This window comes from Stylophora pistillata, chromosome 3 (genome assembly GCF_964205215.1).
Source record: "Stylophora pistillata chromosome 3, jaStyPist1.2, whole genome shotgun sequence".
NCBI classification, from domain to species: Eukaryota; Metazoa; Cnidaria; class Anthozoa; order Scleractinia; family Pocilloporidae; genus Stylophora; species Stylophora pistillata.
In genome coordinates, this window is record NC_142521.1 from 7,132,344 (window position 1) to 7,145,000 (window position 12,657).

The following is a 12,657-nucleotide window of genomic DNA, read 5'->3' on the forward strand; positions in this document are numbered from 1 at the left end:
GAATTTTGTCAAGTGCGCGAGATAAACAAAATATTGAAACGATATGAAATTGCCGCGAACATTCCCCGGGGGGTTCGCCATTTACAAGATTATGACACCTTCCTGATTTATTAACTTTTATTTGAAAATACGTTTTTCTAAATAAGTCGGACGCTTTTTGAGATTTTTAATTTTTTTTCTGTAAACGTTAGTTAAAATGTCTAACTTCAATCTACTCCAAAAAAAAAAAACGAGTTTTTCGGTCTGTGAGGGTAGGAAGTAAACTTAATGACTAGATTTCGTGACAAGTATAAACACGTGGCGTCGCAAAGCGGTGCGCACGCCGCACAAACTAAACTACAGGATTCTTAACACCAAGCCAAAACACTTCAACCTTTTTGCATAAAATTACATTTTTATTTTCTACCTCATTCAAACCTTAAGGCAAACCTACGAGACAGCAGTGGACGGACTCTATTTACATTTATCAAATCAGTTGATAAAACTAAATTATCTCGATACACTCCCCCGCCAACGTAGCACCTCAGTTTCTTTAGAAACTCATCCCCCTTTATTTATGAAACTTTTAACATAAGCTCTTTACCAATGTGTCTCAGAACTAGAATTTTTTCATTCGAGTTCCTGTTACTAAGTTTACACACGGTAGAGAATTCCAAACATCTCACCGTAATTGACTGCAAACTCTTAGCATACATCATCGACTTAATTCTTCCTTTCTCCAGCGTTTAAGTCAAGCCTATTATGAAACAGCAGCGGACAGATCGAAAACAAACACAAACGAAAATAGCTTACACACGTAGTTATCCTCTTACATTTGTCTTCTACTGATGTGTCTACCCTAACGGTTCTCTGTGGTAACATGTACTTTCTTCATCACACCTGCTTGGAAGGCAATGACTTTTGCAGTGTTCGGTGTTCATTACTTAGTACAATTTTCCTGAAATTACTCATTAACTCGGCAGCGAGATATCATTTGGTAGGATTATAGAACGGTAAAATTTCCTTCATAGCTCTTTCATTATAGCCCCAGTTAGATGTCCTTTTTTCAAATCTGCAAAACGTCGGGGATAAAACAATTGAGGATTTTTTGAAGGCCTAAAAGTTGCTATGGAAACTTGTAGTGAGAAAATGATAGCACTAACTCATTCTTAAAGCACAAGGGATTTAAACTGTGATAAGCCACTTTAACCGGTGCTGAGGGCGGGCAAAAAAATTGGCCAAAACGCGTTTTTTTAAGATGTAGAAGCTTATGGCCACCTCTTTTCTACCCCTCCCTCGAAGAGAAAGGTGGCTCGGTTTGTCAATTCCCTGAACAAGTCCCAGAGAACTTCCCCTTAAGATACAGAGCCAGTTTGCCGGTTCATCTCTAGGTGACAAATTTAACAGCAATGAATCTAAGTGAGTTTTGTTCCTAAATTTCTACAAAAAGGTTAGCTGGCTTGAATGATATTATGGAAAGGAATGTTGAGTTTGGGAAAAAAGGACGGCAACAACTTCCCTATAAGACGAATTCGGTAAAAGCAAAGACAATAGTGCAACTCTTGAAATTTCTAAGGATTCCATTCCACTCTCTTTCAAGTGGTCATCGTCAAAATCAGTCCTTCCTGGATCAAGCAAATTGTGGTTTTTCTCTTTCCTGCCCCAATGTCTTGAGATGGTTGATATGCGAACCAAGCGCCTGGAAGAATGTCTCCTTGTAATTGTATCTCACCCCAAACTCCTTGCACGTTTCACGGACGATGGGAGTAATCTGTGGATAGTATATCTGACTCACGCCTGGGAACAGATGGTGTGTAGTCTGATGGTTCAAGGCCCCTGCGAAGATGGTAAATACATAATCTATAACTACCTGTACATGTGTTTCTTTTCCTTGTTTGAAGGGAAAACTTTCAGTAACTTATCCAAACATTAAGGTGGAATTCGACCTTATCACCAGATTAGAAATAGCACTTAAAAGCAGTCAACTCAAAAATCGCAACTTTTCCTTCTTCGTCTCTGAATCGGTCGAGAGAAACTGCCTACGGCTTAGGAACGTTAAATAAACGAGGGGGTGCTAATGCTCAGCAAATTTTCGCTGGGTAATCAATGAATTTGATTCTAAACAGATGAGTGTTAAAAACGCAGTGCTTTTTCGAAATGTTTGGAGATGAGATAACTAAGAAATGCATCCAAACCTGTGAACACGTTGAAAAACCAGCTGTCAGTTGCATAGTCTTGCGTTGTCTGTATCTGCAGCTCAGCCCTGAAGAAAAGAAATTAAATAACATAGAAAAAAAACATTTAGCAACAAACTAGATCCCGGAAAATGATGCATCCATTCCTGTAAGAGAGCATAAGCACGCATTGCATAGATAGATATTCTGCAAAACTATGTGTTCATAATTTCAGTTGGACCTTTTTCATTTTTTTCTCTCTTAATAGCTAACCATTACTGTAACCTTCATGTATGTATCTGTGATCCCGAAATGGCATAGCATTGTCCACGATTTGTCTGGTACTAAGTGCAAGAGGAAACCCATTATGTAGCTCCTACAGGGACGTACCGCTGTACATAGAATAAACAGCGCACAATTTGAAATCTGAGGGAAATATGCCAAAAAAAAAAAGCACAAAATTTGTTACCGGCGGTCAACAACCGCTTGTAAGGCTTTATACCATTCCATATCTGATCGAGACTTGATTCAATATATTTCTATGACCGTTCAGTGGTCATAAGAAACCTGTGAACAACAGCATTGAAACCCTTGCTCGGTATTCTAAGACGACTGTTTTTAATCCAAAATCAGAGACAGTCTTCGTATTGACTCTTTATTTCCTTTTGAAATTCAGGTTTAAAACATTAAATAAATCCCAAGAAACTGAACTGTGGCAACCCTACCAGTCTTCGGTCATTTTTCCATCCTTTCCTGGCTCAACCCAATCTACCTGCAAGATATCGAGGTACAAAGATATCTGAATAACCTTAAAAACACGATGTACTAGGCAACCAAGCACGTGAAACAGACAACAAGCAAATACAAATGTAACGCCTTCCTACGTCTTAGATCAGTCATCATCCGCTTACACAAAGTTAGATAATGCTTTTAATAGCATTTCTAACCATTGTTGCCAAAAAAAGAAAACGTCGAGAATCTTTTCTACAATAAAGGCCCAGCCGTAATGTGTAATCAGACTGGCAAGTGCATTAAAAGTTAGCGCATTTAAGCTTAGTCTCCTTTGCTTTGTTGAAGGAATTTTGCTGTTGATTCCACCGTTTACGAAATGAAAAGTCAACTACACCTACCTCGCTCACTACGTGGGATGCTTGGAAGGTTAGCGCTAACCAATAGCTAGCAACCATGTCCGCGATGATAAAGAGCACGATCTGTAAAAACAATTGTTAAATATTAAGGTAAACTGAACATGTATTTTGATTGGTTCTTGGTTATGATATATTGGAGGAAAGACGCAAAGATGACGGTATTTTAAATACATTACAGGGCTCGAAATTGCGACCGATACGGTCGCCAATGCGACTAAAACTCTTAACTTGGCGAATAAAAGTTAGAGTTTAGTCGCCACTTTGGCGACTAAACTAACTTCCTCTGATAAATAAAAGATTGTAGATGAGAAAAATTTCTTAAGTCTCGTTTCTGCGTTTCTGCTTTTCTGCCGAAGGAAATGCAAATTAAGTCTGTTTACTTTTAGGCTAAATCTTGAAATGGCTTTCAAATTACGTCTTCCGAGACGACATATTACAGTGGCTTCTTCATGGTGATCGCGGGCGCAATATTTTGTTGAAAAGCTTCTGAATTTAAAATTAATCCGTTGAAAACAGGAGGTCTGGTACTAAATGCCTATCCGCCATGTTTGGAAAATGTTTGATGCCTTCGTATCGTACGATTTCTTGCATGCGATGTGACATATTTTCCTCGCTAAAGTAGCCCTGAAATGTTCTTATTACTTTTTTCGCTTACTGCTTAAGGTAAGACTGTCATGCCTAAGTCTTTCGGAGTTCTACTTTTGTGTTTTCATGTTTTAAGTCATTCAAGATCGAGTATTTCGGTCTACCCCACAATCGCAGCCACAATCCACCAGAAGTCGAACAACAACGGCAATTGAATAAGGCTCTAATCTGATTTCTGTTCTTGTACTATCTGGCGACTGCATTTTTGCACTTGGCGACCATTTTTTCTCTGATAGTCGCCAAAAGGCGACTTAGAATTTTTTAAAATTTTGAGCCCTGCATTATTTATCATGTAAAATAAATAGAATCCATGTTGCCGTGGGTTTGTTTCTAACCATTTTCACTGCATTGCTGCAGTAGAGTAGGACTAGAACGGAACATATGCGATCCACGCAAGTAGTCCACCCATTAAATCCCACCCATCCCACCCCAGGGGAGGACATCCATCACACAGTAACCTCGTGCGTGAGAAATTAACGTCTCCTACCCCTAACCCTGTAGGAGACGGGACCTCCATTTATTCGTCCCTATCCGAGAAGACTAGAATATCTAACCATTTCTTTATGTTATAGGAAGGTAGCATATTCTTATCAATTATTTTAAGACCTTGAGTGTTGGTCCGGCCGGGGCTTGAACCCTCGACCTCTCGCACAACAGTCCAGCGCTCTATCCATTTAGCAAACCGGGAGGCGGTTAGTAATAAGGCACAGAAGACGCCATAACATGGTGAGAAGACCAGTAACACACTCAGCTATGCCTCTTGTACTAATCTTTATTCATAGCACATTTTGACGTTATCAGTGATCCTTTACTGAACAAACGCATGGTAACATGGATTCTATTGGTTAACCCCACACTGATTTCGGGGAAGAGTTTACAATGCACTAAGGAAGTAAATGGATCGCGATCTTTTTAATTTGTGATCAACTCAAGTAAGAATCAATCATCATTTCGCCTGCTTGTACCAGGTCTCCGGGCAGGTGGCAGGTATGTATAACAAGGTATGGGATAGAAGTTCGTGAATTGCAGCAGGCTAGCTCTGCTTTACTATGCACTGTAATTGGTGACACAAAAACGGCCCCAACCTCTAAACCAATCAGATTACTTAATCACTTTCGTTTTCCCGCGCTTACGGGCGTTCACTCTGTAATCTCGTTGGTTCCACGTGTTATTTAGCGCTATTGTGATTAGTCGTCGTGTTTACTTTTATTTGGGTTCTACGAAAATCTAGCAAAAAACGTTGTGATGAAGCGCGCCTCTCTCAAAATTGCTTGGTATGGCTTTAAAAAGTCAAATATACTAAATTAACAGACAGAGGTAGGTTATTAAAGGAAGGTAAGGTTATATCCAACTTACCACTTTCCAAATTGAGAGCAAAAAACAAGGAATTATCACTCTGTACAGAAGGAAGAACAGCTTGCCGCTAATAAATACAGTTAACTGGGAACTGGATGGAGGATTTATTCGAATAACACCTAAGAGGCAAACATTAAAAGTAAATTTGTTACAAGCCGTTAAAGGTATGTCATTGAAATGATCCAAAGCACGAAGTTGTTGTCAATTTAGCATTTTGAAGCTGTTGGAGTTAAGAACGTAATGCACAGTACTGTGTATGTTTTCGGTGGGACCCTAACGACCGCCTTTACCACGAATCAGATGCAAAACTAAAAATTAATCGCAGTGTTCTCGGATAACCAGTCGAGGGTACAGCAGCTAAAACTGAAGAAAGCATTACAGAGACACCTGTGCTATGAAGTACTAAAATATAAAAACTAAGCAAATTTATCATTACATAGTCAAAATACATGTACTTCTTTGGATGAACTGAATAATGAAATTAATTAGACAAATTTCACAAATTCAAGGCAAAGTGTGGCCATAAGCAGTAATTAGGTTTCAAACCAGTGGATAACACTTTTGACTCTTTCACTCCCAAGATCTCATTAGTAATTCTCCTAACTGTCTGTCATACAATTCTTATGATGTTAGTTTGGAGAATTTGGTATTGGATCAACTAGTTATCCCCTTTTTCTTTATTCTCATCACTTGTCTGCTGGATATTGTATTGATATTGTAAGGAGAAACTCTGTCTTGGTCACTTATGGAAGTTAAAGGGTTAGTAGTCAAACCCTTAAACTCACCATTTTTCTTTGTAAAGAATAATATGGTAATATCCTGGATCCTTGTCTTGAGACCAAGCTGTGGAAATGCATTAACAACAAAATTTGCCACACGTATTGTAAGGGATGAGGCAAGAAACATTTGTCATTCTTCAAATGCAAATTGACGAAATTACTTTAGTTAAAAAAGTTTTGTAACGGTAAAGAAAACAGAGAATAATACATTACGTAGACATAAACTTTCGATTCGATATCTCATGAGTGAGTTCAGCGAACGAGTGCGATGTCAAGTTCAACAAGAGAAGAGAAACTCCATTCCTAAACACAGCCACGATTTTTTTTGTTCATTATATTAACTCCATAGATAGGCCTATACTAAAAAGAAACGTTTTGCCATTCTTTCATCAACCTGACAGAGTGGCGCGAAAGACGATTGACGTGTCAGCAGCTGATTGGCGATATATCAAACACGTGTGCAGTCATGGCATTTCTCAGGGCAGAAAAACCTTGTAACACGCTGCATAAAATTCACTTACTCGTGTGAGATATTTTTTTGGTTTTAAGCAAGTAAGTGTTATGATATTATTGTCCAAAACTTACCAAACAGTAAACAAGAGGCACATAGACATGTTGATACACGTAACGAGGTACCCACTTTTGAGTCCATTTAATCCGTCTAATATCATCATCCTGACAAACGACACGAAACATGATGTAGCTTCATTGAATCAGACTTTAGTTAGATTTTTATAAGCACACTTCAATCGATAAATACAATGGTACGTTACATTAGAGCAACTTTGAATTGTGTGTCGACAGTTATCTTGGATTGAACTGGTTCAGCTTCACTTTGCTCTGTGATTGGTTCAGAAAACTTGCGCCACTCTCTTAACCAATCAGAAGCAAAACTAAAACCAATTACGACTTGGTCATCCGCCTTTTCCCGCGCTTTTGAAGTTGTGCTTTTTTTTTTAGGACTTTGAGACCTCAGTTGGCTCTTCAGGGAATTTTCCTTTCTTCTGATTGGTTGTTTTGATAACTTTGGTTTGTGGCTGTTTTACGCTTATCAGTTGAAAAGCACTCTGACAGCACATAATAATTTGAAAATCATTCGAGAACACAGGATCAGATAGATGATCAATTTTGAGCTTATGAAATGTAGAAATATGTTGTTTCCGTCATGTCACAAGCATGAGACAAAAAAACATCTGAGTTGCAACAAGGAATCAAACCTTCAGATTCCTTGCTCTGATTTCTCAGATCTGAGGTTCAATTCTTTATCAATTCAAACTCAGAATTTTTTCTCTGTCCCACACTCGAGACAAGCATCTTTACTGAAATTCTTTTGTTACAGCACAACGGCTCATATTCACTTCAATACATACATTTCATTTTTCAAACTTACATCCTCAGAGGTGACAATATCAGGATCCATTCCATCAATGTTAGTGTAAGGGTGATGACCAAAAACATGCTGAAAATAGATTCATAGTCAGTCAGTTTTGACGATAATAATAACAATACTACTGCTTCTTACTCTGAACGTCCCCTGAAGAGTGAGCAATCATGAAGCTGGCTTGTAGGGATGAAAGTGTAGTCTTTTTATTTTCCCAAATCAGCATATAATTATATAAGTATGTGTTAACATATAATGATGTTAGCATATAAATAAAATATGTTAACATATAATTATAACGTCAACATATACCGGTAATTATATACTTAACAATTATTCCACGAGTGCACCTTGGATATGAGATGATAGATAGCCAACGAGATGTGTAGCACCGAGTGTGAGTGGAATAATTGTTTTATTAAAAATGCCCCCAAGATGTTAGGCATTAATCTTACCAAATCTTAAATTTTTAGCTCCCTTTTAATTTTAAGCTGACACGTATGCTTACCTTATTTGTAGATTATGGTATATTGGCTTATACACCATAATGGCTAAGCCAATAAAAAGTCTTGAATTGCACTTATCCAATGATCCAGTTTTTAATAAAAATAATTAAATATATGTTCATTTCCGAACCACTAGATCTAAAACAGTCAATGACCACCAATTAGTGTCCTTTTCTTGACTTTTTAACTGTAAGTTCTCCTAAAATTGTGACTTTAAGATTTAGTTGCACAAAAAAAAATTGGCTATAAGACGCACCCTTTTTTCAGCATTAACTTTCCACCCAAAGAGAGAATTTTCTTGAAAAAACCCTGTGCCTTGTAACCGAGAAACAACTGTATATAAATTATGTAATTTTTATGTTTCAGATCATGCTATGAATCAACTGTGGAGCTATGTTTGACCACTTCCACAGTTGAAACTTTCTGAAGAATGGTCAAATAATCTGAAGTGGATGGCAGTCTGGATAAAAATATGAAGGTCACATCCTCCTACTGAGAACAGTTTGTATTGCATGCATAGGTAGCAATCGATGTTCTTCTAAAATAAAGGTAAGAGTAAAAATCGCGATAAATAACTGAGGTTACATATAGATTCTTGTAGATAAGCCACATCCCTAAACATTTTGGGAAAAATGCTGCAGCCTATACATTGGTGTTTACAGTATAACAAATCAAACCTGACCTGATAAATCCAAATGTAGAACGATGCTCCATTTAAGAAGTCATGAACGTGACCAACAACTCTCCAGAGTGTAGGATGACTGGTCACAGCACAGTGACTAAAAGTTTCAGAACAATTATTTATCAGCTGACACAATAACATGTTGAAAAACAAAAGATGCACAATTTTTTCAAAAATTAATGTGGTTGTTATCCAATTTTCTGATGTATATTGAATTGCTTTAAATTACTTTAATTTTAACACCCAAAATTTTCTTACCAATACCAGTAGACATATTCAATGCTGCAATGAATTCAACTATGATGGCCCGTGCAATTGGTTAATAAAGAATTGTTTAAAAAATATATCAGCTTCAGAAACTCTTAGAGTAACCAATTCACACTGTCAACACAGTTGATAAAACCAGTTTATCTCGTAAATCCCTCTACCAATGCAGCAACACAGTTTCTTTGAAGAAACTTGCCCCCTTTGAGAATTGTTTACCCAGTTGCCCCTTACATGTAGTACTGAATATGCAATCGTTTGTGAGTGAGACAGCCTTCCTCTTCTTCACAAAAGATATACCAGTTAAGGTATAGTGAAAACTGAATGAAAGTGTGTTATAACATAACCAAAGTAAAGCGCGCGCTCTGATTGGTCAATTTAGCGTCCCCCATTTGCCCATGGGTGTACGCTGCTGACGTGAGCAAATGCAAAGACTATTTTTCCGCGCACGCTTGTTTTTTCTGGTCGCGTAAGATTTGTTAAATGAAAGGGAAATCTTTAGCTACAATATATCAATGTTATGTTATAAAACAAATGGTAAACACCACAGCGTACACTATTGAGTTATGGATGCACTTGGGAGGTTTGCTAAGCACTCAAGAAGCTAGAGTCGCTCTTGGCTATCGCCTCGAGCGACTCTTACGCTTCTTTCGTGCTTAGCAACCTCCCCCATGCATCCATAACTCAATAGTGTACACTGTGGTGTTTACCATTTGTTAATTGTGTGAGCTACAGGCCCAAAACATTACCTGGAGTCATGATTGTTCACCAGTCCAATTAAAGCGCACATCCATCCCATGAAAGCAGCAGCAATACAAGACAAGAAAAAACTGTGGGACAGCCAGAACATCTAGTAAAAGTGACCAAATTAGTACACAACCGGCTGTTTGCGAATGTTACAGCTGTATTTGTCTATATTGGATGAGTCTACATGCACTGATTTTATTTCTAGTTATCATAATATAGAGTGCCCTAAGATTCCTTATGACATATTTCAACACACAACTGCTTGCATTCTAGTTGATTGGTACAGTACTGAATAAACAGGTAAGCGCAGGTTTTTAGCAGATAACCATAAAGTAGGCTCTCTCCTTAACCACAAAGCCAGAGAGGAATACAACATGGGAAAGAGTGTGAGTTTCACAGGTTTCTTTGGGGCACAGGGGTTAAGGGAGGGTGAGACAGACCTGGGAGAAGGGAAAGAAACATTCCCAATCTCTACAATAATAATAACTATGAAATCATACCCATGTCTTCCACTGGGAAAAAATAGGAAAAGGAAAGAGTACCATATAACCCCATACATTAATTATGCATTCTACTTCTTTGTCTTTCATGACAAAACTTTAAAAACAAAGTCTACTAGTCTGAATGCTTAATTAATGTATGGGGTTATATGGTACTCTTGCCAAAGGAAAATACTGAATGCTTGGTTTTTTTAAATGAAGTAATTCTTGTGGAGAAACTAAGGGGTTCATCAAGGATAATTGTCATTGGTGTTCAAAATTTAACTAACCTGTGCACTCCACAAAAGAAGTAGAACAGCTGGGATTCCAATGTAACGTAACCACATCCACCCTGAGAACTTAGGATCCTATCAAGCAGTATTAGGAATCAACCATGGTTTTGACATGAAAAAATCTCAATTTTGGAGTGATGCTGAATTCACACCCAGCTTGTCCTTGCTAAAAGCATTTTCCTTGCCTGAGTTTTTCTAGTTTTATGTCTTAAAGTTTTCTAGAAACAGGCTTGAGTAACTGCTCCCTGTTTTATATAAGGACAAATAATCAAAGGCACTGGCCAGAAGGAAAATTTTCAATTTGCCCTTCTAGGTTCAACCAGAGGTGGGTAATGTTCTGGCAATGTCTAATAACTCTCATGTTTGTTACTAGAAACCATTTTTTTTTTTGTTTCTTTTTTTTTTTCATACATGTTGTCTGTCAAAAGTTATCATTGCCATTTTCTCATATTCCATCCCAACATTTATGGGTAATAAATGAGTCATTTAGGTAATTTCAAGGTTATCTTTGCAATTGATTACTTATTAAATAGCCAGGGAAGGCAACTAAAATAAGGAATAAAGGGTGGGGTAAGTTTCAAACAAAACTGAAGTGTATCCGTGGGGTATACACTGTACATGTACATTACAAGATAATTGGGTTTTAGAGACTGAGTCGATAAAATGTTAATAGCCATCAAAGAGTTGCTAAAGCTGATGTTTTGAGTCTTAGCACTCAAATGCCAGTGTTAAAAAGCCTTATAAGGTGGCCAACTTACCAACTCAAACCAACTACCATACAAGAAGATGACTTTTTGTTTTTGTTTGTTGACTATCCACAGTTAATTTAAGTGTCTGAAGCCTGCTTTACTTAAACGATGATAGCCTTAGGAACAAGTAAATAAACAAAACGTATCTTTCTGTAGACTTTCAAAACAAGTTCAACTTTCAATGCACATCTAGATTTATTCAAGACACAATGAATTGTACCTGATTTGTTTCCTTGAAGTAGTTCTTAACACGCTTCCTCACAGTTTTGTAAAAGGGCCTGGAATCAAAAGTGATAGCAACTGTGAGAAACGCTTTTGACCTAAAATGACCTCATTTAAAACTTTAAGTAGTTAAAAACTTACCCACGTTCAGGAAAGGTGGGAAATTCATCTGAGATCAGTTCTCCAGCATAATACTTTTCCATAACCCTGACCCAAAAAAATACACAAATTAAAGCATACTTTAACTACAAGTATCCTTTTTTAAAATAGTAAATTATAACCAGAGTTTATCATCATCTCAAGCAAATATGCAGGGCTGTGGTCTAGCAGTGCCCGGTGGCTTTTGCTCGTGGGCAACTTACGGAACTTAGTTTTTTCATAAAAAGCATAAGCTGGGCACCCTAGAATTCCCAGTTTCAGAGCACTAGGCTCCCTTCAATTTTTCTTTAAGCACAGCCTTGAATAGGTATTGTATATTGTTAAGGACATTTGCCAGAAGGCTCATTTTTTTGATTGATTATTGATTAGTTCATTAATTTCAGAATGATCTTAGATAGCCACATAGTTACAATGCCTATCCATGTCACATGTTGCCATTGTGTCGGGGAAGAGGGGCATTCATATGATAAGGGCCTTGGAATTTGAACCAGACTTCTACTACTGGTAGCCCTTGGTACAACTGTATCATATCGTCATTGTACAACAGTAGAAATAAAAGGATTTGTATGGAGCAAACAATTGTATAGAGTGGAGGAATCAAAAGCGAATAAATTGCGATGATTCAAGAAAAAAATAAAAACACAACTAAAACAAGGTAATGTGAAACAGAAGCAGCATTTTCTGATAATTTGCTATACGCAACCATTTCTTTCCCATTGTTATGTAACTCATTCACCTCCTGACAAAATGGTCACTAATTTCAGTGTTTTTGTGGGGAGAGGGGGAAGTTCGGATTAACTTATTAGACATGAATCACAAAATTTTCGCTTATTTTGTTGAGTGGAGGCTTCTCGATCACCGACTTAGAGGAAACGAGCAAGTCTATTTTTGCCGCTCGTTGAAGATTGACTAGAGCGTGACTGATACTGGGGAATGGGCACCCTGCCTACTACCAAGTTCAAGTTCAGAAGATTATGGATCTGACATTTTTTTCACAAAATAGAAGGTCAAATATCCCCAAATATTGAAAAGGAAAGTAATTCACCAGCAGAACTCTTACAAAACTTCATCGTTATAGAACAAAGATTGCGGTT

At 37.6% G+C, this 12,657-nt stretch overlaps 1 protein-coding gene across 1 annotated transcript in view; it reads right to left on the reverse strand.

Moving 5' to 3' along the window:
- Window positions 1-1,365: 1,365 nt before the first annotated feature.
- The window catches only part of LOC111334515 (uncharacterized), an 11,733-nt gene continuing 441 nt past the window's right edge, over window positions 1,366-12,657 (reverse strand). Inside the window, exons 3-15 of the mRNA XM_088753994.1 lie at window positions 11,546-11,611; window positions 11,403-11,460; window positions 10,431-10,508; window positions 9,664-9,764; window positions 8,651-8,747; window positions 7,472-7,540; window positions 6,667-6,756; window positions 6,088-6,145; window positions 5,303-5,421; window positions 3,280-3,364; window positions 2,879-2,921; window positions 2,175-2,242; window positions 1,366-1,815 (exon numbers count right to left, since the gene is read on the reverse strand). Of these exons, the coding sequence (XP_088610120.1) occupies window positions 1,610-1,815; window positions 2,175-2,242; window positions 2,879-2,921; window positions 3,280-3,364; window positions 5,303-5,421; window positions 6,088-6,145; window positions 6,667-6,756; window positions 7,472-7,540; window positions 8,651-8,747; window positions 9,664-9,764; window positions 10,431-10,508; window positions 11,403-11,460; window positions 11,546-11,611 (1,138 nt within the window). The 3' untranslated portion in view covers window positions 1,366-1,609. The remainder of the gene's footprint in view (window positions 1,816-2,174; window positions 2,243-2,878; window positions 2,922-3,279; window positions 3,365-5,302; window positions 5,422-6,087; window positions 6,146-6,666; window positions 6,757-7,471; window positions 7,541-8,650; window positions 8,748-9,663; window positions 9,765-10,430; window positions 10,509-11,402; window positions 11,461-11,545; window positions 11,612-12,657) is intronic.